The following is a 26,197-nucleotide window of genomic DNA, read 5'->3' as shown; positions in this document are numbered from 1 at the left end:
CCTAGATGGAGCACCGGAGCGAGGCAAGCTTGAGGGCCGGATTAAAACATCTGAAGTGAGATAGTCTGCCCACCACTGCACTAGTTTGATTCTCCTACTTCTTGGAAAGGTCTACAGTAGTGGCAGATGCCAATTAAAAAGTGGGCTGGGGGGACTGAGTGGAAACTCAGGCTTGTCAAAAAGGAAGGGGAAGATTCAGTCCTGGTCCTGTGACAGTATATATTTTGGACTGAGTTGTGTTCTCTGTTTCCTGAGCTGGGACCATTGAGATGACACACGCAATCCCTTGCAACACATCTGGAAGATTGAGGAAGTAGCAATAGTGGACTTTAGAAAAGCTTGTGTGCGGTTTTTCCTTCCATTGGAGTAATAAGCAGGACTTCTAAATAGGGCAGGTAATGGGGAGATCTTGTAAGTCTGTGACAGAGGAAACTATAGGAGTGTCTCACTGAGGTCAAAGATTAAAAATTGTTCTCTTTCAAACCATAGTGTATACGTGACTCTTATTTTGTTTCACTTTCCTTCGTTCCCTTCAAGTGCTAAAAAGCTGATCAGCTCATATTTCCTGCCTAGTTACTGTTTTTTTTAATGCATTTTTCTGCTCAGGTTGGAAAAGAGAAAATGCTGCCAGTAAAAATTGTGAAAGTCCATCCACTGGAGAAGGTGGATGAGGAGGCTGCTGAGAAGAAATCTGATGGAACATGTGATTCCCCATCCAGTGACAAAGAGAACTCCAGTCAGGTAGCCCAGGACAACCAAAAGGAGTCAGTGCTGAAGGAGGATGACAGCAGAAGAGAGATTATGAGTGAGTAACAAGACAGCCTATTTAAGGGTTTGTGGTCTGAGGGCACAAACCCAAATGTTCTCAGGCCTGAGTTATGAAATACTGTACATGCTCTCTGAAGAGTACCGTGTGGATCTTCTCACTCAGTGTTACACGATACACCACAATTCTGAGCTAATGGGGTATTTGTAGTGGAATTAAAAAGCACTGCAAGTCTGCAGCTACATGTAGTCCATTACTTTGTCTTACAGAAATCAAAATGTAATTAGATTTGCCTTTGTCCAATATAGTCATATGAAACTTTCTTCAGTAGTCCTGTTAATTACAGCATGTGTGCAGTTTCTTTGGGACTTTTATCAAAGCTAAGAAAAATTGGGCATGTGTATCACTGGTGGAGATGCGCTAGTGGTGTTGATAGAAGCTGTAGTGTAGCCAGGGCTTGGGTCTTCATCAGTATGTTTAACTTCACTCTGAGTGAAGTTAGATCAGATAAGGGTAGAGACAACTGCCATGATAGGCTGTAGCTTCCAAAATTGCTGCCACTGGTTGACAGCTGACAGTTGTCAGTCTGGAGGCAATGTTATTTATTAATCCCAGGTACATGGAGGCATACTCCTCTCACTTAAATGACCTACACCAAGAATGTTGACCATCCAATGTTCTGTGCACACTGCAATTGAAATAGTGTCACTGAAATATTGGCTAAGCTTAGCTCAGTTGATGCTGTGGACAGGACCTAGTTGTTGCTGTCACCTTGTTGGTGTTTAGAGGGAATCATTGAGAAACCTTTCCACTCTGTTGTGGGAACGCTTCAAGATTCTTCCTGTATTTCAACCTCCTGCTGGTACCAGACACTTCTTTTCTCATGAAGATGTATCTCATCCTCTCTGGGTTTCCTGCTGGAGCATAACTGATTGCACTGGTACTTGCCACGTTGCTGTATTTAGGCTCACTTTCTACATAGTGACCAGCAGACAACAAAATGCAGCTAATACAGAGCATTGTCAACAAAAACAGTGATCAGCAGAACTAGGTAATGGTTTGCACTTCTGAAAGGTCAGTAGTATTTAACAAGGAAGAAAATACCCTCTGAGAACAACTGGGGTGATGCATTCTTGGTGTTAGGGCTGGGAATTAGGCACTAGCTAACATCTAGTGTGGTAGAATTGCTGAGAGTTAGATTTAAATTTCTGTCAACCACATCTTGAATTTAGAAGGCGTAGCTTGACACATGAGGTTCAAAAGAACGGCTGATATGAGCAGGAGGCAACTCAAAAGCAAGGAAAACCAAAGCTGAGCTTTATGCTCTAGTGCAGGGGTCTCAAACTCAAATGACCATGATGGCTGCATGAGGACTAGTGCATTGGCCCAAGGGCTGCATCACTGACACCCACCCCTTGCTGCCCCCGGCCCCGCCCCCACTCCACCCCTTCCATGAGGCCCTGCCTCTTCCCTGCCCCCATTCCAACCCCTTCCCCAAAGTCCTCACCCCAACTCTGCCCCCTCCCTGCCCCCACGGAGTGCAGGAGGGGTGCGGGGTGTGGTGGGGGCTCAGGGCAGGGAGTTGGGTGCAGGAGGGGTGAGGGGTGCAGCAGGGAGTGCAGGGTGTGGCGGGGGGCTCAGGGCAGGGAGTTGCAGTGCAGGAGGGGTGAGGGGTGCAGCAGGGAGTGCAGGGTGTGGCAGGGGGGCTCAGGGCAGGGAGTTGCGGTGCAGGAGGGGTGAGGGGTGCAGCAGGGAGTGCAGGGTGTGGCAGGGGGGCTCAGGGCAGGGAGTTGGGGTGCGGGAGGGGTGTGGGATGTGGTAGGGGGCTCCAGACGGGGGTTGGAGGTGCAGGAGGGCTGTGGGCTCCGGCCTGGCACCACTTACCTACAGCGGCACTGAGGCGGCAGTGCCATGCACCGTGGCCAGGGCAGGCTGTCTGCCTGCCCTGGCCCCGCCCTGCTCCGCTCCAGGAAGCAGCCGGAGTCCCTGGGGAGGGAAGCAGGAAGCAGTGCCATGTGCTGCTCTTGCTGCTCCTCCAGGTACCGCCCGAAAGCTCCCATTGGCCGCGGTTCCGTGTTCCTGGCCAATGGGAGCTGTGGGGGGCGGTGCCTGGAAGCAAGAGCAGGGAGCCATCTACTTCCTCCTCTTCCTGCAAACCCAACACCCCCCCCACCCCCCCCCCCGGCCTGGGGCTGCAGGGACATAGTTCCAGCCGCCTCAGGGAGTGGTGCGGGGCTCGCGGTGCCACGGGGTAGGCAGAGGGGCTGGGGAGCTGTTTGAGACCCCAGCTCTAGTGTTAACTTTTGTTGTGATTTCACTGCCCAACCATAAAATCAACCGACCCTTGACTCTAAACGTTGTGGCTTTCTACTTTGAGTCAATATTTGGTGTTTTCTCACCTCCCCAATAGGCCTTAGGAGCCAATTCTTCCTTTCAGACTTGGAGCTGATTGGAAAACCAAAATCAACTTTGTGGAAAAATCTCAGTTACTATTTTACAAGGTTGGACATAAAACAACTTAAACTGTTTTTCTTCCTCTTTCTCTCTCCCTCCACCCCTCTTTCCCATTGAACACAACAGAATGAATGTCCAAGGCTTTTTCCATGTCTTCATTTTTGCCTTTTGCTCTTATAACTCTTCAAAACTTCCTCAAGTTTGGAAAAGTTAGTGTCAAAAGGAAGAAATGGAACTCTAACACTACCCTCTCTAACTCTTAAGAACTTAAACTTTTTGCTTGTGGTTTTGAAAAGGCCACTTGAATGAGAACTTTCAACCATCTCTGACTAGGGTAAATATCAAAGCTTATGTTTAAGGACACTTTACTGATTCTTGTAAAGTGTTTGTTACACCCGAGGGGGATGAGCATAGTCCCCATTTTACACATGAGGAAACTACAAGTAGAGGTGAAGTGGCTTATGCACAGTGACACAGCAAATCACTGGCAGAACTGTAACTGGAACCAGATTTCCCAATTTCCGGTCCTTAGCTTCTATGGATTCTCACTCAGTGCAGATAAGGAGCTTTTGCACTGCAGGTATATTTGAGCTGTGGACTATGTACATGTTAGTAATATTTGTAATTGTCCATACTATCGGAGAAAATGTTAGCATGTGGAGAAACATTCTGGCATTAAACTCTCTAAGGCTGTGTCTACACTACAAGTAGTGTGTGATTCCTCTACTCTGTACACCTACTCGTGGTAGCTTGCTGAAAGCTAGCGTGCATCTAAATAGCAGTAATAGTAGTAGTGAAGGCATGGCTGAGCGGTGCCAAGTACAAACTCACTTGAAACTGGTGGGTATGTACTCGGCATGGCTTGCCATGCCTCTGCTGCTACTACTGCTGTTTATATTCCTTAGCTCCATGAGATCTAGCGCAAGTCTGTGTACACGGGCAGGGGAATCACACCCCTAGCTCATTACACAGACATAGCCAATCAATTTATGAAACAAATTGGCGCATTAGTAATGCGTAGAATGGGGCTAAAGCACAATAATTTAGTTAGCGAGGAAGGAAGAAACAGCAAATGCTTGTCATTGGGCAGTAATTGGCAAGAAATTGTGGAATATATTTGTTTTATTCATAGTGTAGTGTTTGCCAAAATTTCATTAAACAAAATATTACACGAGCACAGAAACCCCAAATCAATTAACTTCTGAATGGGGCTGTTCGAGGAACACAGCCTAGCCCTCTGTGCTTCTGACATAACTCATCTACATGGCTTTGTGGTTAAGACTCCTGAGTTTTATTCTGGTTCTGCCACTGACTGACTTTGGTAAAGTGACTGGTCTAATCTCTGTTTAAAGTTACCCACTTGTAAAATAAGGATGATGCATATTGTAAATAGGAAATTTAACATTGTAAAGTGCTTTGAAATTATCAAAGGTGTTGAGTATATAATTCCATGCTAAATAATGGCTTAATAGAAATGGTAAGAGTACACCATTAAACTCCCAATATTAAGCACGTGCATGCAACTTTAACTCTGCTCTCTTGTGTGAATGCACAATACTTTTTTAATTGCACGGCCGATACATTGTATGAGAACTACAATTTTAGATATAGCATCACATGGGTAATACTTAGCTGAGTTTGAGTCCTTGAAAATAAATATGAAATGCTTACTGTACTTGTATAACACACTACAAATGTAGTAATGAAAACATCTGGTGTATGTATGTGAACTTCAGTTAATGGCATATACACAAGGGGGCAGAGTAAATCTTAGCATTTTCTTGGCACTCATCCTCCTCCCCCCCCCCTTTTTTTTTTGGTAAAAGGTATAAATAAAGCAGCTTCAGCTCTTGGGTTTGAATCCCTGCTGCCTTGCAGAGGTTCATGTATAGTGCATGTTGATTCTATGACCTGGATAGATCTAATCTGCAGTAGGCATCCCCTGTCCTACAGACACTAGGACAGAGGTGGGCAAACTTTTTGGCCCGAGGGCCACATCTGGGTATGGAAATTGTATGACGGGCTGTGAAGGCTCTGGCTGGGAGTGTGGGCTCTGGGGTTGGGGCCAAAAATGAGGAGTTCAGGGTACAGGGGAGGAGAGGTGAGGGCTGGGATGCAGGCTCTGGGGTGGGGCTGGGGATGAGGGGTTGGAGGTTCAGGAGGTTTCTCCAGGCTGAGACGGGGGTTCGGAGGACAGGAGGGGGATCAAGGCTGGGGCACGGGAGGGGGTCAGGGGTGCAGGCTCCAGCGGCGTTTATCTCAAGCAACTCCCAGAAGCAGTTGCATGTTTTCCCTCTGGGTCTCCCCAGCCAATGGGAGCTGTGTGGGCAGCGCACTAAACTCCCTGGCTGCCCCTACATGTAGGAGCCAGAGGGGGGACATGCTGCTGCTTCTGGGAGCCGCGCGGAGTGGGAAAAGCCCTGGACCCTGCTCCCCGGCAGGAGCTCAATGGCCGGATTAAAACATCTGGAGGGCCAGATGCAGCCCCTGAGCCGTAGTTTGCCCACCCCTGCACTAGGGCTTGGGAAGAAGCCCCTCCTTTTCTATTGCCTACGAGTAATGCAGCTGGAAAGGACTCCTAAGGTGCACACACCAGGCTTGCATTCCTGCATGCCTTTGTAGGTTCACCAGCATGGAATGGGAAGAAGCAGGCTGGGCAGCTGAAAGAGTCAGGTTAGGAGACTTCAGGGAGCTGGGAAGCCATACATTGAAATCTGCTAATGTTGAAAAACTAATTTCATTAGCATTTAAACTGTTTTATGATTTTTGTGTGCATGTGCACAAGTCTGGGGGGGACTCGTCACAAGTTCAGTGGAAAGAGTGTACTGTATAGTCCTAATGCAGTTAAATCAAAAGCAACTTTCTCTGGAGCAAGGCTGAGTATTGCTCCTCAAAGGCTATTTCCACTTCATTAAAAATGAATGAAACGTCTTAGAAAGTGAGCCAAACAATCTGAACAGAGGCAAAGTATTAAACTTCAACGTGAAAAGTATTTTTCTGAGACTCACTCTGAGCCACTGGAAACAGTAATATCACCTGAACTATAGCAGTCACACAACATTTTTGGAATATCCAAAACATTTGGTAAACAAAAGGAGACAGCTTCATTTGGATGTTTTAAGATGTTAACACCGTTTGGTTAATCCAGGTCTTGCTGAAGAATAACTTGTACCTGTAGAAGACTTTTAAAATCAGATTGTAATTCCTAAAAATGTGGTCGCATTTTCAACTCTAACCTTTATTCTATGTAGTCAATGTATGCACAGCCAAAAATGTGTCTTAGCATTCAGACACTGAGTTCTGATCATTCAGTTCTCTTCTTTCATTTTCTAAGACCCAGATCCTCCAAGCTATTTAGGCTCCTAACTTCCCCTGAAATCAATGGGAGTTAGCTGCCTAAATACCTATGGAGGATCTGGGATGAGATGTTTTGCACACAACTTTCATTGTGCTCTTGAGCATTAAAAACATAACATGGTAATGTCCCTTCTGTGACTATAGTCAGTAATACTGTTAAAATGTTAACAAATATTTGTGGAACAAATGCATAAGACCGACTTGTGCATCCTGAGCAGCCACAAGTGCCTCTCTTGTTATCTGATCTTGACAAGAAGAGTGTAGCCTCTTCTCTCAGGCCTCTGCTGCTGTGTCCTGGGCCTTTCACTTCAAGACCAAGCTCGTGTAATGTGCTGTACATGGGGACCACCTTTTAGACTCTGGAAACTAAAGCTAGTGCAGAATGTGGCTGCCCATTTATTAAATGGTACTTCATGCAGAGAGCACATTATACCTGTGCTCTGTAATCTAATCAACAATGCCTCCTTATTAATCTTGGAAGGAGTGTAAAGTGTTGGCTGCTTAACTTGTAAAGCCGTAATGCTTTAGGACCTGACTGTTGGAGACTGATTCTCTCACCGTGCAATAGTGCTGTCGGTAGAATCAGCTGAAATATTTGAACTTTGGTCCCCTGGTTTAAAAAGGAGAGATTTTCCCTCTTGTATAATAATTTTTTTCTGTGAGGGTGATATGCTTCCCAGGGTTGTGAGGCACCTTGCTACCATCTGCCCTTAGCATGAGAGAGTCTTATCTATATCTGCCAGGCTCTGCGGTCCCTCTGCAGGCAAGCAGTAAGTACACACCAACCCCCAAGCCCTTCAAGTGTGTCTCTGGAGTGCCCAGCCCCTGTTCTGCTCAGCATTCACAGATTCACTACTCCCAAAGGAATAGTACACACCAGCTTACTAGTTTTAACTTAGGATCACCACTCCGCTTAACAAATAGCACTTGATAATAAACTTATTCTTTTTTTCACTGTAAATATACATAAGAATGGAGATTCAAATAATAGAAAGGAAGAATAGTGGAAACAAATGCTTACATATAAACCAAAATCATAACATGCTTTCTAGAGCCTAAACTTAACTCACAGGACATTCCCCTAGCTTTCATCAAATTCTTTTCCCGGCATTTTTAACCAGGATGTCTGAGATCCCCTTTCATAAGATCAAGTCTTCTTGCAGTTTCTTTGCAGATTGAAGGATGCCACTGTGTCTCACTGCACCCCCAGATGTACCAGACATTTGATCTCCACCTGAAAACTGTCCATCTGTCCCCCCCCATCTTCCTGTGCTGTTTACCTTTTCCTATTAATTTCCTTCTGAAGTCTCCAAGCCCTTCATTAGCACTTGACTCAGTATGCTAGTACAGTGGTTCTCATCCAGTGGTATGAATACCCCTGGGGGTACGCAGAGGTCTTCTGTGGGTACATCAACTAATCTACATATTTGCTTAGTTTTACAATAGGCTACATAAAAAGCACTAGCGAAGTCAGTACAAACTAGAATTTCATATAGACAATGACTTTATGCTGCTCTATATACTATACACTGAAATGCAAGTACAGTATTTATATTCCAGTTGATTTATTTTAGTATTGTATGGTAAAAATGAGTGGGTAAGCCATTTTTCAGTAATAGTATGGGTGTGACACTTTTGTACGCAAGACAAATCAGACTCCTACAAGAGGTACAGTAGTCTGGAAAGGTTGAGAGCCACTGTGCTAGTAGACTTTTGTTGTAAGACACACGCAATATGCAATGGTCCAGCAGGAGGAGAAGTGTCTCCCATTTCCTGTCTGGAGAAGTTTGTCTCAAGGCACCTGTGAGTAACCTGCCTTTAACCTCAAGGCCTAGAGAACATAATTTTCAACATATCTGCATGACGCCTCACACATGTTCCGTACATGCATCTCACAATGCTTGATGACCAATGGGACACATGCTTTCATTAGAGACCTCACGTGACATTATTTTGGTGAACCCAGGGATCTGTGTACCGCTGTGCCTTCTGCCAGTCGGCATCAGGTCACAAAGAAATCCTCAGTTTAGGTACTTGTTCCTCATTGACATTGTCTACCAGATCTCCGCTGCCTTCTGAGCAGACTGCAATGCCATCTTTTTTTCCCCTTTGCATCCAGATTGTAAGTGGAGTGAGGGATAAAGCTGGTCAGATGTGGCAATGTTATGATTTTGTTGACATATTGATGTTTGGATAGTCTGTTGCTAGGGATTTATCTTTAATTGTTAGTGTCTAGAGGTGCTAAGTTTGTTAAAACCATAATGTTTACAAATAGACATAATGGTGTATAGAAGTCTGTTTCTAGCCTAGGTCTAGAACAGGGGTGGACAACCTGAGCCTGAGAAGGAGCCAGAATTTACCAATGTACATTGCTGAAGAGCCACAGTAATACATCAGCAGCCCCCTCTCTCCCTCCCCCCTCCCCCCGCCACCTCAGCACCTCCTGCCGATCAGCGCCTCCCCATGCCTCCTGCCTGCCGTGATCAGCTGTTTCGCAGTGTACAGGAGGCTCTGGGATGGAGTGGGGAGAAGCAAGGGTGCAGCAGGGGAAGGGGCATGGGCTTTGGGGGAAGGGGTGGAGGAGGTTGGGCCTGGGGTTGAGCAGTGGAAAGTTGGCACCTGTGGCGCCAGCATCTATGCAAGGAGCCACATATTAACTTCTGAAGAGCCACATGCGGCTCCGGAGCCACAGGTTGGGCACCCCTGGTGTAGAATTTGCCTGAGTACACAAACATGATTTTTAATTCATAGCAATGAGTGTAAAAATAAAACTTGGGGATGGTCTTCCACAGCAAGTTCTTTTTGAATAAAAGATTTTTTTTTTTAAGGAAAGACAAACTTCTGGCTGTTTTCTGGTCAAGAAATACACATCTGTTCATTCTAGTAGTTGTCATTATTCCTTTGAACAACTTAACAATTGTAATGTGGGTATTTCGATAGACTGAACATCTGGTGTTGAAGAGAGCTGACCCACTCTCCTGATAACATTTTTTCTCAGAAACTTAATAACTTAAATGGCTTATGAAAATGTGAGTGAGAATTCTAAGACCATTAAAGTTAGCTTATTCTGTACCATTAGTTTGTAGCAAGTCTCCGTGGTGGAATTATTTCCAGATATAAGTGATCTGATCAAATTCACCAGCTTTAATTGGTTGTTAACAGTAAGCATGAATGGCACACCGACAACACAACTGAGAAATGAATACTTAAAACTTCAGTCTTGCCCTATTGTGTTTAGTACTGCAGCTCTTTTGGGATGTGATGGTCTACTTTACCAAGGCCACTGCATTTGCTAGGTACTGCTGGGAGGGATAAAGTGAATGGCGCATCTAAGTATCAGTTTCACAACTAGAGCTTTTGGCAGTAACACTGACCAATTTTATTTATTGGTGACCAGCTCAAAGGGTCTGAGCAGTGTAGAGGACTAGATCACTATAAAACCCTCCTCTCTGTGTGTAGATGGTTATAGGCAAACCACTGTGAAGATGGGCTCAGTGGTGGTCCCTCATGCATGTTAAGGTGTCCTAGGTGCTTTACTGAGGGAACTTTAAAGACTGGGGGGCATTAAAGGAACATGTGACAAGTCTAAGCATGATCTGTTAATGATATGACTATAGTCTTTTTTTTAAATTCTATAGCCCCTAGTCGGTCTGTCTCAGCAGTTCATCAATAACTGTCTTTGGTTGATCAGGTGACCGGGCACGCAGGTCCCCTCGGAAACTTCCTACTTCTCTGAAGAAGGAAGAGAAGAAGTGGGTGCCACCTAAGTTCCTGCCACACAAATATGATGTCAAGCTGCAAAATGAAGATAAGGTGAGTTGCCTGTATGAATCTTCTACTACGCAGTGTGACGGAAAAGGATGAAATAAATAACCCCTATGCGCCATCAAGCAGCAGTGAAGATTCCTTTAACCACATGCAGTATTGTATAGAAATGTTGTCTGAAGCCTTGGTGAGTAAGCTGGCTGTTAACTGGCTAATCCCTGATCTGTCTGCCAATTGGTTGATGAAACCTGGCCAGTGATATACAATTTTTTTATTAAAGCTAATGTAAACAAATATATATAATACACAGGTTAAGAAAAACGTGTCTGTACATGTGGGCATAGTGCTTAGATTGTCCACAAATACAAAGTTTGTTTTAAGTCATAAGATTATATATATATAGTACATAATCAGCAATAACCTAAATTTAGGTGAATAAATTTAACAATACCATTAGCATCCAAATATTCGGGTACATCAGTGATAAAAAGTTGTACAGATTTGTTTGAGTAAAGCGAAATATATCAATGAGTGAAGATTGTCCCTCAGTAATTGAGAATTTAGGGTGGGTTGTTCATTTAGAATATACTTTCCTAATGGATTGTATTTCAGTTACTTTCCCGATTGTGCTTCTCATCAGCACTCTAGCTCATCCGTCCTGGTATTGCTTGTAGAAGTGACCAAGAGTAACTGCTTATATTGTAACTGCATCTGAAGAAGTGGGTCTTTACCCATGAAAGCTTATGCCCAAATAAATCTTAGTCTTTAAGGTGCCACCGGACTTCTTGTTGTTTTTGTGGATACGGACTAACGCGGCTATCGCTCTGATGCTTATATTTAATCAGTGATCTTTTGAGAGTGACATCATAGCTAATTACACTTCAGGAAGCACTGTGGTTTGCAGCACTGCTGCATGCTTTCTATCAGCTGTTCACTAGGTGATGTAATCCTGATAGGAAGGCACCAATGACTTCAAACTAATGATTACAGCTTGCAGAGTAACTCCCCTGGTCTCAAAAAGATTTTGATAAACTAGTCTCTTTTCTTTAACCAAATATTAGTGATTGGGCGTTGTCACCAAAACAAAGTAGTAGACTTTGGCAAGGAATCCGCAATGTAAGTTAACATTTCAAATACTTCAGTGACAGTTTTTAGCTAATTGAACATCCCACCAACTTCTCTCAACTCTCAGTGCTACAGGCGCTATTCGTTCTAATCTGAGGTTGCAATAGGTGGTGGTCACACAAAGAAAGGGGTGGATGCCTCTTGGCTAAGAGGTGATGTAGTGTACCATAGCTGTGCTCTTGTGATGTGTGTTGTTTGAGAGAATATATAAAAATGGAATGTTACTAATCTGTCTTGATGTGATGTTTCAAAGATCATCAGCAACGTGCCAGCAGATAGCTTAATCCGTACAGAGCGACCACCCAACAAAGAAATCCTGAGGTATTTCATCCGCCATAATGCACTACGGGCTGGCACAGGCGAGAATTCTCCATGGGTGGTAGAAGATGAATTAGTGAAGAAGTACTCTCTTCCCAGTAAATTTAGTGACTTTCTGCTAGACCCACATAAGGTAAGAACGCTCATTTAAAAATCTGCTTGCAGGGTAGGGCTGGGGGTGTGGAAGAGACACTGGCCCAGATTTTCAAGTGAATAATTTTTTTTGGAGGCTCCGAACTTGAGACATCTTGTAGGGGCTTAGTTTTCAAACTGAAAGCCCTGCACTTTCTGAAAATGAGCTCCATTAAGGCAACTGTAGACGAGCACCTAAAAATAGTCATCTTTGAAAAGACTGGCTGGAGTGGGTTTAGTTGGGCTACGGGAGGTCTTAACCCCTCATAAGGAGTGGAACTAGGTGAGAAGCCTGTAGTCCTGGGGTCATCAGGTAGAATTAACTTCAAATGAAGTCTATTGTAAATTGTGTTTCTCCTTGCCAATCAGTGGCAATTATATAAGGAGCCCTCACTCTTGGACAAGAAGAAAAATAAGTTTAGTTGGACACAATATTGTCAGCAACAGATCAATGCAATAAATGTTGCTTTTTTTTCTAGGTGGTCACTCTCGACAATTTTTTTTTTTCAATCCCCTAGCCATCCAGAAAACATACTTGTTTGAAACACTGAAGTGTAGAAAATTTGGGTAAAGGAGACCTACAAATACTATTGTAAGGCAATGTGTTTATTCAATTAACTTATTTCATTTAGAGGTTTTTGCCCTGACACAAGACACTGAAAATCTAGTGGCACAATTACTATGATTGCATTTTCTTTGCCTTAGACAAGCAATGTAAATCCCGACTGTTGAAGCTATCTTGAGATGTCAGGAGTTTACTATATAGGAGAAAACTATAACCTTTGTCCAATAGTGTGAATTACTGAATCATTTATCTGGTTATCGTAGTTTAGAGATTGTAGTTGAGATATTAAATATTTTGGTTTTGTACCTGTTTCCATAGTCCCTGCAGAATTAATACTTAACTTTCATATAGTATGCTGGATTCACAGATCTTAAAATACTTTACAAAGGAAGGCCAGGATTACCCCCTTTCATAAGTGGGAAATTGCAGTGTAGAGGTGAAGTGATTTGCCCGAGTGCATTAGCATGTCAGTGGCAGAGCTGAAAATAGGACTTAAATCTCCCAGTCATGTGCCCTACTTTTGGACCATACTGCCACTAGAATAGATAGATAATCTATTCTATTATCGTGTTATCCTAGATCGGGGTAGGCAACCTATGGCATGCGTGCCAAAGGCAGCACACGAGCTGATTTTCAGTGTCACTCACACTGCCTGGGTCCTGGCCACCGGTCCGGGGGGGCTCTGCATTTTAATGTAATTTTAAATGAAGCTTCTTAAACATTTTAAAAACTTTATTTACTTTACATACAACAATAGTTTAGTTATATATTATAGACTTATAGAAAGAGACCTTCTAAAAACCTTAAAATGTATGACTGGCACGCAAAACCTTAAATTAGAGTGAATAAATGAACACTCAGCACCCCACTTCTGAAAGGTTGCCGACCCCTGTCCTAGATGCAGGCTTGCTATCCCTTAACTGAGGGAGCTACTTTTGGCAACCCCGTGGCAATTATCACATATACTGAATATTCCACATAGCAGTGATAAAAGGGGCTTTCAGTATTGAGGTTAAACAAGACTCATCCTTCACCCCAAAAAGGCTAATTATTGCACCTTTGCCTCAATATATATACCATATTGAAACCCTGCTGGAGCACGGAATCTGCCCTTGGGAGGTGTGCATGTTGGGAAAGTCCTGGTTTTTTTCCTTTATGGAATAATTCTAGCATGGTTCAAACTTAGTAAAACTGCACCCTAGAACAAAAAAGGATTTCCTTACAACTTTCTACCTGCCCTAGTAGGATGGCTCCGTGCTCTAGCAGGAATATTTAGGCTCACATAGAAGTCTGGTGTATTTAAAGGAAAGATTAATATAAAATCATCAATATGCAGACTGCCTCTTAATTTGCTGTAGTATTTGGGGCATTCAGTTACTAAAAATACATAATTAAAAAGTATTTGCTGACCACCCTTAAATGCTTTGAGTATTCAAAGCATCAAAGGAGGCATGCGATCAATGTAAAGAATTTTATTCTATTTGCACTTGCAGTGACTTCTCTACCCTGCTGCAAGTCTTTGGTAAATAGTGCATTAGCTGTCCCTAGAACAAGAGCACTGTTTTTATGAAACTCTTAGCCCTGGTCAGCTTGAGATGGTATTTGAGCCTGAGACACCAGTGTTGTGCCTGTACCCTGTCAATGGAGGGCCTACAGTACATTCTGTTTAACAAGTGTAGCAAAAAAACTTGCAAATCTATTGTAATCAGTTTTACTTTTGGGGGGAGAAAGCTGCTGTTACTTTCATACCATTCCCTGCCACTTCTAGTTACTTCCTATTTGGAAGCAGTAAAACTGACTCTGTGGGAGAAGCTGAAAATTGTTTTATATTTCACTGTAAATATTTAGGGAGTCCTGACCTTAATCAGGTCCATCTGTTGAAATGTTAGAGAATTTTTGTCATAACAGCCAATTTCTGGTTTCTTAGAACGTTTACTGGCAAATTCTAAAGAGAAGTGGGGTAGCATACTGTCTGGAGAGCTGGCGAGTGAAGACAGAGGACATAGGAGCTAAAGTTAAATACCGAGAGCTTGACAGGAAAAAAAATTGTCAACGTTTGACTCCTCTTACTTCTCAGAAATTTCCCCAATATAGATTTGTTCTTCTCTTGTAAAGAAATGCCTAAACCATATGATGATTTGACGGACAACTTGTTGCCAAATTGAACTACTTAACTGATTTTTTTTTATCTATAGTTATGCAAGTACAAAAGAGCCTGCAGGGACAATGTTCTCCTCTGGCTTGACAGTTATATCGAAGTTTGGAATAGAAACTTTTTTGATCACGGGTCTTGGACCAATGCTTGGCGAAAGTTTACTAATCCTAAGAGCATCTGCACTGATACTGCCAAAGTAGAGTTAACCCTGATAGATTATGAAAGACTGGACTTTCTACTGTGGGTTGTTATAGTAGTTTGTAATCTTGTAAAACATCTTAATAGTCCCAGAGAATGTAAAGTCAACATTTTCACCTATGCTGTTTCCCTCTCTGAAGTCTGCAGCGTAAACATACCTTCAGCAAAACACCTGCGACTGGCCCACGTCAGCTGACTCGAGCAGGGTCTGCAGGGCTATAAAATTGCAGTGTAGCTGTTCGGACTCTGGCTGGAGCCTTGGTTCTGGGACCCTCCCCTCTGGCAGGGTCCTGGAGCCTGGGCTACAGCTAGAGCCCAAACGTATACACTGCAGTTTTATAGTCCTGCAGCCCTAGGCCCGCAAGTCTGAATCGGCTGATACAGGCTGGCCGTGGGTGCTCTTTTCAGTGTAGGCATCCACATGACACTCGGGGTATATCGTAGCCATTTCCTGTGTTCAAGAGGCAGAATGTAACCGACTTAAGGGAGAGTAAAAGCAAATGACTGTTCCCCCTGTAGCTTCTCTTAAGTGGAAACGAGCTGCTTATGTCAGCTGAATGGCACTAAAGTGCCTTCATTGCCCTGTAGGGTAGAAAGAATAACACTGTAAGGGGCTGGGAATTAATGTAGTAGTTAAGGTTACTTCAGAACTTTCATAATCACAACTCTGAGAATCTTTAGGGAGGAAGTTTGCCATGCTTGGCCTTAGCCCAGAGGTAAATTCAAACAGTTTTAAAATCTGAAATTGGTTTGTCCTCCAACAATCTAGGATTAGTTCCTCAATTCTGCCAAAATAACTTTGAATTGTCAGCATGTTCAACTGGAGTAATATCTAACATAAATGGTTATGAGGGTTATCACTAATATCCTGCTGAAAACAACTTTCTCTGTAGGTGGTCTCCTGCAATGTTTGTATGCTGTCTTCAGTGGAGCTCTCTGCAATAAGGACCCGAAGGACATTAAAAGAAAACTAAACTTTCATTAAATGGTTAATCTTAATGTAGTAGTAAACATTCAGAAGTCAGGAAATAAGAATGCTAACATTGCTATGGGAAACATAACTTGATTACGATGGGCACATGTTTACTATAGCTCTTCTGAAATATGTACCTTATTATAGCAATTAGAATGTTGCACATCCTGTATCTTGTTATGCTTGACATGACAGAATTTTTCACTAAAACCTTAATTTTTTCACTCGGACTTCTGAGAGTTGCAGTAATATTTATAACATGAAGGTTATAAATATTATTGCAAGTCTTCTGTGTTATTTTTGAGTTCTTTGAAATTAACCCATCCGGTGCTCATGATGCACGTATGTCACCTGAATCTCAGAAATGCTGAGCACCCAAATACCATTGAAATCAATAGGAGCTGGAGGTGATCACAGCACCTTAAAAATTAGGCCGTTAAACTACCACTGTGTAGTCCTTTATTGGACCAACTTCCGTTGGTGAAAGAGACAAATGAACTTTCACCAACAGAAGTTGGTCCAAGAAAAAGGCTTTGTCACCCCCTTGTCTCTCTAATATCCTGGGATCAACACAGCTACAGAAATGCTACAAACAATTGTGTAGTCCTATTGATTAGGTAACAGTCCTGAACAATAGAACTGCATTGACAAATGGATCGCTCCAAAGGCTAAAAACCCTCCAAATCGACCCTCATATCCTCAGGAAAGCCTTCAGAGCAGGCCTCCGAAACGGAGTCCTCTTTTTACCATACAAACTTGCAAGCAAACAAATGCATAAATCTGTGAAAACTAGAAAGTTTTTTCATGTAATGCAGTTGGAAGTAACTTTAAAACATCATTGTAGCAAACAAACTTAACAAACAATTTTGAAAGCTGAATGTTAAATCCTCCTAAGATGGGCTGTTAACTTCATAACCTGAGGAACTCTCTATAGCAAATTGAAACCCATTGCAGTGGTCTGTGTCCCTCAGTATGCTGTGTACTGAACTTACCTGTGAAACTGAACAGGGAACTGAACTAAACTTACCTGTTAAAAATCATTATCAGGGAAAGGTTCTTCAGACATTGCCCCTGCTTAGGTTGGTTTTATATTAATATATCTCTTCTTAAATTCTAGTACATGACTCTCAACCCCTCAACCAAAAGGAAGAGCTCTGGATCACCTGACCGAAAGCCCTCCAAGAAGTCCAAAACTGATGGATCTTCACTGGGCCAGCCACTGAGCCCTACGCTGTGGTGTCATGTGCATTTGAAGAAATCTATTATTGGCTCCCCACTAAAAGTGAAGAACTCTAAGAACCCAAAATCCTCTAAAGAGGAGTTGGAGGAGGTGATGAAAATAGTGTCTCCAGGCAAACTTGGTGCTGACTTCCACATTCCTAAAAGGAGCCGACTAGGGAAGGGCAGCGATAAATCCTTAGACAAGAAACTGAAAGGCAAAAGGGTCCTGAATGGGCAGAAGTCCCCTGGGAAATCAAAATCACCCAGGAAAGGTCTGAAGAATCCCAAGATGAAACTGAAACAAATGACACTACTGGACATGGCCAAAGGCACCCCTAAGGTATCTAGAACTCCTAAGAACTCAGCAGGGACTCCCAGGTCCTCCAGCAAACCCCAGAAGCATCTTCCTCCTGCTGCGCTCCACCTCATTGCCTATTACAAGGAAAACAAAGACCGAGAGGATAAAAAAAGTGCCCTTTCCTGCATCATCTCCAAAACAGCCCGGCTACTCTCCAATGAGGACCGGGCCCGCCTTCCTGAAGAGTTGCGCGGGATAGTACAGAAACGCTATGAACTCTTAGAGCACAAAAAGAAATGGGCCTCCATGACCGAGGAACAGCGCAAGGAGTATCTGAAGAAGAAACGGGAGAAGCTGAAGGAGAAACTAAAGGAGAGAGCGAAAGAGCGGAAGGAAAAAGAGATGCAGGAAAAACTGGAAAAGCAGAAGAGGTATGAGGACCAAGATCTTAAAGGAAAGAATTTGCCTGCTTTTAAACTAGTGGATACTCCAGAAGGACTTCCCAATACTCTCTTTGGGGATGTGGCCATGGTGGTGGAGTTCCTGAGCTGTTACTCAGGCTTACTGATGCCAGACGCTCAGTATCCCATTACAGCAGTCTCCTTGATGGAGGCTCTGTGTGCGGAGAAAGGGGGCTTTCTCTACTTGAACCGGGTGCTGGTCATTCTTCTGCAGACCCTGTTGCAGGATGAAATTGCTGAAGACTATGCTGAGTTGGGAATGAAACTCTCGGAAATCCCCCTTACCTTGCATTCTGTTTCTGAGCTTGTCCGCCTGTGTCTACGGAAGTCAGATGTGCAGGAGGAAAGTGAAGTTTCTGATAATGTAGATGAGAGCAAGGATTCAGCTACCTTTGAAGATAATGAGGTGCAAGATGAGTTTTTGGAGAAGCTGGAGACATCAGAGTTCTTTGAGCTGACATCTGAGGAGAAGCTACAGATAGTCGCAGCACTCTGCCACCGAATCCTAATGACTTACTCCGTGCAGGACCATGTGGAAGCAAAGCAGCAGATGTCAGCTGAGCTTTGGAAGGAGCGGCTAGCTGTGCTGAAGGAAGAGAATGACAAGAAAAGAGCAGAAAAGCAGAAACGGAAAGAAATGGAGGCTAAAAACAAAGAGAATGGGAAAGATGAGAATGGGGTGGGAAGGAATGACAAGAAAAAAATAGAGATGGTAAAAACAGAGCAACAGATGGAAATAGAGGCTGAAGATATGATCAGTGCTGTGAAAAGCAGGAGACTTCTTGCCATTCAAGCCAAGAAAGAGAAGGAGCAACAGGAAAGGCAAATGAGAGGTACAAAATACTAGAGTACTGGAGTGTATGTGTGGGAGCGGGGGAATGGGATACAAAGTAATGTAGATAGTTCAGTTCTCCATTTCCAATAGTGTTACCTGCCCGTGAGGGGTTTTATGGCTGGTGTCGATTAAGGTCTCTAGTTCTGTTGATGTGAGGCATTGTGCAGCCTGCAGGATTTTCAAAGCCACAGCTATGTGGTGCTTTATTACTCCATTAGCTCAAAATTTGGTGTGCTATGTATCAGATCCTCTTCTTTCAGTTTTGCCTTTTCAGAAATCCCTCACAAAGTACCTTCCTAGTTCTCACACATCGGGAGGGTTGGAAAACAGCAAGTCTAGATGGAGTACTGGTGGCTGGCGGCGCTACAGCCGCGCCGCCCGGCTAGAGCCAGCCATGCACTGTGCAACACAGAACACCAGGTCAGGCCGGGCTCTGCAGCTCCACTACCCCAGGAGCTTGCAGCCCCACTGCCCAGAGCATTGCGCCCACGGCACAGTGAGCTGAGGCTGCGGGGGAGGGAGCATAACAGGGGAGGAGCTGGGGACTAGCCTCCTGGGCTGGGCAGAACGGTCCCGCGGGCCAGATGTGGCCGTGGGCAGTAGTTTGCCCACCTCTGCTCTATAGGCTCCATTGTAGACGATGAATAAGGGGAATAGAGTTTGAGGAATTCAGAAGGCCAGGTAGAGAAGCCTGGAAGGGTCACCTTCCTTGGGGCCACCTGGCCCAGGCCACCCCTGTGCCTGGATCATAGAAGGAAATGAGAGCGCAGCTGTTAGTTTTTATTCTAGTATTTATTTCCTTTTGTTTTATGGCGGAAGTAACAGCAGCTGAACACAGATGAAAAGAATAAAAATAAGCTCCTGTTGCCTCAAGCACTGATTTCCAAAGGTGTCAGTGATTGTAGTAATAAACCCGAGGTCCCCAGAATTAATCCGGGTGTGGAGGCAACTGTGGACCCTGTTTCATGCAATTTTCCAGGTCTGAGGAACCTCTGCCCCTCATGCCACTGAGTGGTTCCTCATGTGGGACAAGAACCAGATGAATCAGAAAATGGAACAAATTAATCAAAAATGGGAAATGGTTTAAATATACCATAGTCACCATGCATCTGCTCCAGGGAGCTGTGTTAGGGTGGCCAGATGTCCGGGGGATCTGACCAGACCTGATTTCTGCAGGTGGGGGAGGTGCCGGGTCATCACCTGTGCCAGCCTTTACTTAGCTGGGGTTGCCTCCTATCTGCGATGGGTGGCTGCAGTTCCCAGCCCTGGCTCTGTAGGCAAGTCCCTCCTGACCAGGGGAGAGGGGAAAAAACGAGGAGCGGGAGGAGAGGAAGATTCCTGCACTCCTGCTGGTGTCTGTTTTTTTTTTTTCAAATATTACAAAGTTGGCAACCCTAAGCTGTGCAGGGCATTGTAGGATCGGTGCAGGGAGAGCACCCAAAATAGGATTGTCAGTGTGAAAACATGGCACTTTTGCAACTTTCTCTAGTTCAGTCACAACTGTGTAATTGTTTAGTAGAGATGTAGCTAGGGAAACGCAGCATTGGGTTTCAAGTGGAAATTTCCTTCACCACCATAAAGGCTAGAAACCTATGGAGAGTTTGTTTTAAATGAAACTGAGATTCAGCAGCAAATCAAACAGCCTGTTAAGGCCTTGTCCATATCTGTTGTCATCCCTTGAAATTCTATGCTGTCCCTGTAGGAGACCCCTTCTGGTCCTATGGCTTCTGCTGCTACCTCTGTACTAATGCCAAGCCTGCTGCTCCGCTCCCCATTCTTCAACAGCCACTCTGATGTAATCTTTTGGTTGTCTCACCACTCTCTGAAACTCCGTCTCTTAGTAACTGAACTCAACTTTCCTCATAAGTAGCCGCCTCCTGCATCAGCCTTGACGACTCCACTGTCCTTCCTGTCTACTTGCCTTGCAACCTCTCTCACCTTTGTAAAGTGCTCTATTCTGCATCCAGCTTTTTGTCAGTCCTGTTGCTGCTGATTTATCCCTAAAATCTGTAGTAATAAAAAAAACAAACGGGAGTGGCTTCTGTCACCCCAGTTTTTGCCATGGTTGTCAGTTTTAGGGTCAACATCTATAATCAGAGGAGAGGGAATGAAATCTTGTGCCCCATGAGGCTCCTATTCCTTGTTGACTGGAATATCAGGGTTGGAAGGGACCTCAGGAGGTATCTAGTCCAACCCCCTGCTCAGAGCAGGACCAATCCCCAGTTAGATTTTTGCCCCAAATCTCTAAATGGCCTCCTCAAGGATTGAACTCACAACCCTGGGTTTAGCAGGCCAATGCTCAAACCACTGAGCTATCCCTCCCCTCCCTTTAATCCTAAATCCTACTTTATGAGGAAGCTGTCAACCAGGAGCCCTCTTTATGCTATGTGGCTTCAAACGGAAGAAAACCCGTTCATTTTGTGGATGTTGAGTTTAAAGTAAAAGCTGTCTTCTAATGTGACTCTTTTTGGTAAGAACAAGTGTTTCTGTTGCTTGGTATATCTCTGTTTTTGAGTAGGAACACTCCTCTTCCTCCCCTCCCCCCATGTAAAATTTCATGTTCTTTATTAGCTCTTAATCTGAAAACCCAGTTATTAAACTGAGTAGTGTGTGAGTTATTTGAGCATGAAAAGGTATCTTGGATAATGATGCACTTCAGATGGAAAAAACTCAGTTTAAAAGGAAGCAGGAATGTGGCACATGAATGGAAGTCAAGAGATCCAAGTTCTCTTCTTACTCTGCCACAGGCAGTAATCTTAGGCAAATCACTTACGGACTCTGTTTCTCAATCATTAAAATGGGAATAATATATTCCCTACCTCATAACTGTGTTAAGCTTTACTCTTTATCATTTGTAAGTGCTCAGGTATAGTGACGGATGCCATAGATGTTACCTACAAATGACTTTGCTCTTTTGCATTCTAATTTAAATGGCCCAACTAGGTACTGGAAGTAACATTTTGCAGAGAATAGGGAAATTAAGTACTATTCTACAACTTGCATTGCTGTGTTGTGATTGGAGGGAGTTACCAACAGGACAAAATCCTTGCAATCTGATCCGACTTCTTCTTTAAAAATGAGTTTCTATGCTTTGAGGAAAGCGACAGAAATCTTGAAGACCTCAAAGTGCAGAAACTGCTCTTCCCAGCATATAGGACTTTCCCTGTCCTTTCTAATCAGTCAGACATAGGAATTGACAGGACTCGAAAAACTTCCCAGGCATGTACTGGCCAGAGGGCAGAACCTACCAATCATACCTTGATATGGAGAATGAGTTGGGTGCCCACCAATGAGCTTCCTGGGCAATACTTTAGTGAGAAGTCCAGCACCTACCAGGGCTGCCGGGATTCTTGGGGACAGCACCCCTGTATGGGCTCCATCTGTTTGTTAACATCTAACTGATAGGCTCCTCATAAACTTGCTGCCTTTCCTGTCTTCATCTGACTACTAGAAGGGAGAGAGCTTCATCTCCCCACATCTATTTCTCCCCCTTGCCCCACAGAGCATTCTGGCAGCAGCAATGAGAGAGTCTTCCTTCAAAATATGCCTTTCTCAGCTTTCCCAAACAGCAAAAGGTGAAATTGATGTCTCATTTTGGTGTCACTAAGGCCCATATGGTTCTGGGTAGCAGCAGTGAAACTGATCAGAATTGTAGGTTGCACTGTGTTGGTTGGGAAAGCTCTGAGCAGGGACAGAGGCACTGGAGCTGTCTGCAGGCTCAGGAACAAATTGCATTCATTGTATGTTCAGGTGCCATTTGGAGGTTTTCTTTGCAATCATAAGGGCTGGAAATGTAATTTTCTGAGAACTTAAATTCAGTAGAAATTGATGGTGTGGGTTCTGTCACTAGCCATGACAAACTTCTCGCTTGTCAATGGTGAATGGAGTTTTCAAGCCATGATAGTGGTCAAACCAAATTAGTACTCCTAATCTGGTATCATATCAGCAGTTAAAATGCCAAAAGTAGTGCTTAAGAAGTACTACGCTGACTCAGTACAAAGCTTGTAGTAAACCTTGTTCAAGTAACTAGTGAGCTCTCGAGGGTATGATGGTAAATGGGATGGAGTGGGGAAGAGAATATGCTGTTAAGAAATTAGCAAGTGTCAAAGCTGACAACCTTTCTAGCCCAGGTGCAAGCCTCCCCAGTGAAGGTTCCCACATTTGAAACTGGAAACCTGCTGGCATGCAGTGGAAACCAGAACCAACAAATAGCTTATTAGGGTTTTAATCACTCTCTTTAAAAGGCCTTCTTGAGAACTGGTCCTGTGAGAAGGTGCTCTGAGTGTGCACTGTTCTTGTAGTCCTCGGCTAGCTGTTGGCTATTTTGTATATCTGTCTGCAGCACAAATGTAGGTTGTAGATCTTTTAAGTCCTACTCTCCACTGCCTGTAAAAAGGCTGTGGTGAAGTTCTGGCAGCTATACAAGCAGTAAGTGTACAGAGAATGAGGCTTCAGTCCTAGGTTTCAAAAGAAGGCATAGGAAAGAGGACTGTAGCCTGCATAGAGTGGTGTGAGGAGCACTTCCAGCTGTTAGCAATATATGGGGAAGGTGCCTCCTGTATGTTTGGAGGAGGGCTATTGCCCATCTCCCATTGTGATCCGAATTCCCCAGGTTGGCTTCAATTGGTTCCAGTTTTCTCAAGGATTTGAGTTCTTGCATTTAAGTTCTGAATCTGATTACTTAGATTTTTGGTCATGGATTGTAATATAACTTTGTCTTTGGGGTCTGGATTTCAGCTTAACTTTAGACAGATTCATTTTTGTTCCCTTTTTCTCAATACATCTCTTACAGAGTGAGGTGGGCTTGTTCATCAGAGGCAGGTAAAAATGCAGGGGACATCTGTAAAGTACCCTGAGCCCAAAAGAAAAGCTTAAAGCCCTCTGACCTCACTTCTTTGCCTTCTTGGCAGAAGTTGGTTATTTATCCTGATCATGAGATGAAATGTCTAAGTAAAGCTCTTGGGTATGTTTACACTGCAATGGGAGATGATTGCAGCTAGGGTAGGCATACCCATGCTAGCCTTAGTGTAGCTAGTATTTCTTAAAAAGCTGTGAAGACACAGCAGCATGGACTAGCAATAGGAGTATGTACTCCTGGTTCTGGGTGGGCTTGTGCAGCAACACAGGCTTCAGTGTCGGCTGTATCTTCACTGCTCTTTTTGGCTGTACTAGCTAGATTAAAGATAGCATAGGTATGTCTGCCTGAGGTGCAATCGCCCTTCCAATTGCCGTGTAGACATACCATTCATCTGCAGGAATCCTGCCACCTTTCACCATTTCATTCTGTTTGTGGACTTCCCGGGGGACGTAAGAGCTACTAGAATGCCAAGATTTTTGTCCTGACAGATGAGCTAAGCTTGCTGTTTCTGAACTCTTCTGCTGGCATGGCAGAATATCTGGGAATGTATGAGTTACTAGAGCATGTGCTTGTCCCTCCTGTAGCCAGAGCAGAACAGCTGCGCTTGGAAACCTATGTGGCTAAGTGGGGTGTGCCTTCCAGTCTACAATTGTCCATTTGGTAGGAAGGCTTCAGAAAAGGTCCTTTATGGTGAGGACCTGAGTTGAAGCAGCTAGTCAAATGAAGTGAAGATGATGCATAAGGCCATGCTGAGGAACAGGAGAACAGAAAATAAAATACCAGTAATATTAAAGTCCTTCTCTTTGTCTCAGGCCAGCTCACCCTCCTGTTCTGGTTTTGTTCTGCATTCTTTCTCAAACTGAAATTAGCAGCGATTGAGCTTGAGGTTTGGGATTCTTTCAGATGCTGGATCTTTGGGCAGTTGTGTGGTCAGAATTGGGAGAAATTCTAGGGGGTTTTCACAGGGGGTGAAAGGGGGGCAGGGTCAGTAGTAACTAGTGCATACTAGCTAAAGTTCACAAGCTATTCTGCAATAACTCCCCATGTGGACATTCCCGTTGCGCACTGAGTGCCTTTGTGTGCATTAGCGTAATTTACTTTGGAAATGCATTAACAGAATTTACCAGTAAATTAATCTTTTCTTCACCTAGCTAATCAGCAAAATAGAAAATAGCCTATTGCAATATGTGGTGACTCTGATTACAGTAGTTTTCTTTTAATGTGTCTGCAGTAAAACTGGAGAAAGAAGCGGAGGAGGAGAGAATCCGGAAGCATAAAGCTGCAGCTGAAAAGGCATTCCAAGATGGGATTGCCAAAGCTAAGTTGGTGATGCGCAGAACGCCAATAGGAACTGACCGTAACCACAACAGGTAGAAGACCTAACCTTTAAAGCTTCCCTGTGCTATCTGTATCCCTTTAACTGCTAATGGTCCTGTTAGGTGATCACCTCCTTTCTGTTGGAATGGAATGTTATAAATGAATATTTAATGTATTTGAGATCTTTTGTACCAGTATGCAATGCATTACTGTGCATCGAGAACCTCGGGGCGGCCTACTGTAAAGCTAAAATAGAGATGAGACCATCTCCAAACTGCTGTAGTCTGGGGGACCTGCATCTCTGCGGGAGGGATGCATGACACTCAGGCTAACCCAGTATTTCTCAGTGTACTCAGGCTGGCACCCTTTATTCTAAATCAAAAACTTTTGTGACGACCCCTTGCCCCGCACTTACAATAAACTAAGAGTAAAAAATGTCCGTGATAACCCTATGTAATTGATTTGTTTTGAGAGGCTGACAGGAAGTACTTCACTTTGAAAAGTAAGAGTGTGCGGGGGAGTGAGGGAGCAAAAGTTTTCTTTGCTTTAGATTGTAATGCAATTTCAATTGCATCGTCTCCTGATTAGCTTTGTGGCCCAAGCCAGTAGTTGAAACAGTTGGCTAACTTTATCAAACTGCTGGCTATAGTAGTTACCATTATTATCTTCTCTCATTCAGACTTGGTGTATGGTAGACTACTTAGAAAGAACTGAAGGATAGTTGTTTCTTCTTGCTCATGCTGCACTTCTGCTGAAGATATAGATGCAGGCACATATTTTAAATACCTGCGTACTTGTGTTCTCTCTTCTCGTGTGTGAATGTATATGTATTTTTTCCGTGCAACCTTTGTCCTCCTGTGGTTCCTACAGTAATGTCTATGCTCTTTACAGATATTGGCTGTTTTCAGATGAGGTTCCTGGCTTGTTCATTGAGAAGGGCTGGGTACATGACAGTATAGACTACAGATTCATCCCTCGCCGCCAGAAGAAGGAGGAGGTAGTGGATGATGATGATGATGACGACTACTTCCCAATGAGTAAGATCAGCCAACTTCTCTTGCATATCATCTTTTGTCACTAATGGATCCTCTTTGTTACTAGCTGGGGTTGAGGTGGATCGGCAAATGGATGACCATGTAACAGATCAGTAAAGGTGCTCTTCAAGAGTGTCGGTGTGGATCCCACTGTAGATGTGCATGAGTCTTGTGCATGAGATCGGAGTCTTTTGAATAGAATTGTCAAGGGTGTGCTTGTACCTCGTGCTCCTTATTATCCCATCTGAGGGGGAGCCATGATCTGTCTTCAGTTCCTTCTTAACTCTTGTGGCAGTCAGGTGGAACCTGGCATGTGTCCAACCCACTAATTCTTGGCTTTGGTTAAATTTTCTCAAACTCGTAAT

The 26,197-nt window shown here is 43.9% G+C and overlaps 1 protein-coding gene across 1 annotated transcript in view; it reads left to right on the top strand.

The window, feature by feature from the left end:
* Window positions 1-26,197, top strand: part of BAZ1B (bromodomain adjacent to zinc finger domain 1B) — a 78,455-nt gene that overhangs the window by 15,162 nt on the left and 37,096 nt on the right. The window contains exons 4-9 of the mRNA XM_054008153.1: window positions 607-805; window positions 10,269-10,390; window positions 11,721-11,918; window positions 16,926-18,621; window positions 24,713-24,851; window positions 25,690-25,835. Coding sequence (XP_053864128.1) covers window positions 607-805; window positions 10,269-10,390; window positions 11,721-11,918; window positions 16,926-18,621; window positions 24,713-24,851; window positions 25,690-25,835 — 2,500 coding nt within the window. The remainder of the gene's footprint in view (window positions 1-606; window positions 806-10,268; window positions 10,391-11,720; window positions 11,919-16,925; window positions 18,622-24,712; window positions 24,852-25,689; window positions 25,836-26,197) is intronic.

The sequence above is a fragment of the Malaclemys terrapin genome, chromosome 18 (genome assembly GCF_027887155.1).
Source record: "Malaclemys terrapin pileata isolate rMalTer1 chromosome 18, rMalTer1.hap1, whole genome shotgun sequence".
NCBI lineage: Eukaryota > Metazoa > Chordata > Testudines > Emydidae > Malaclemys > Malaclemys terrapin.
This window is presented reverse-complemented; position numbering and strand designations above follow the sequence as displayed.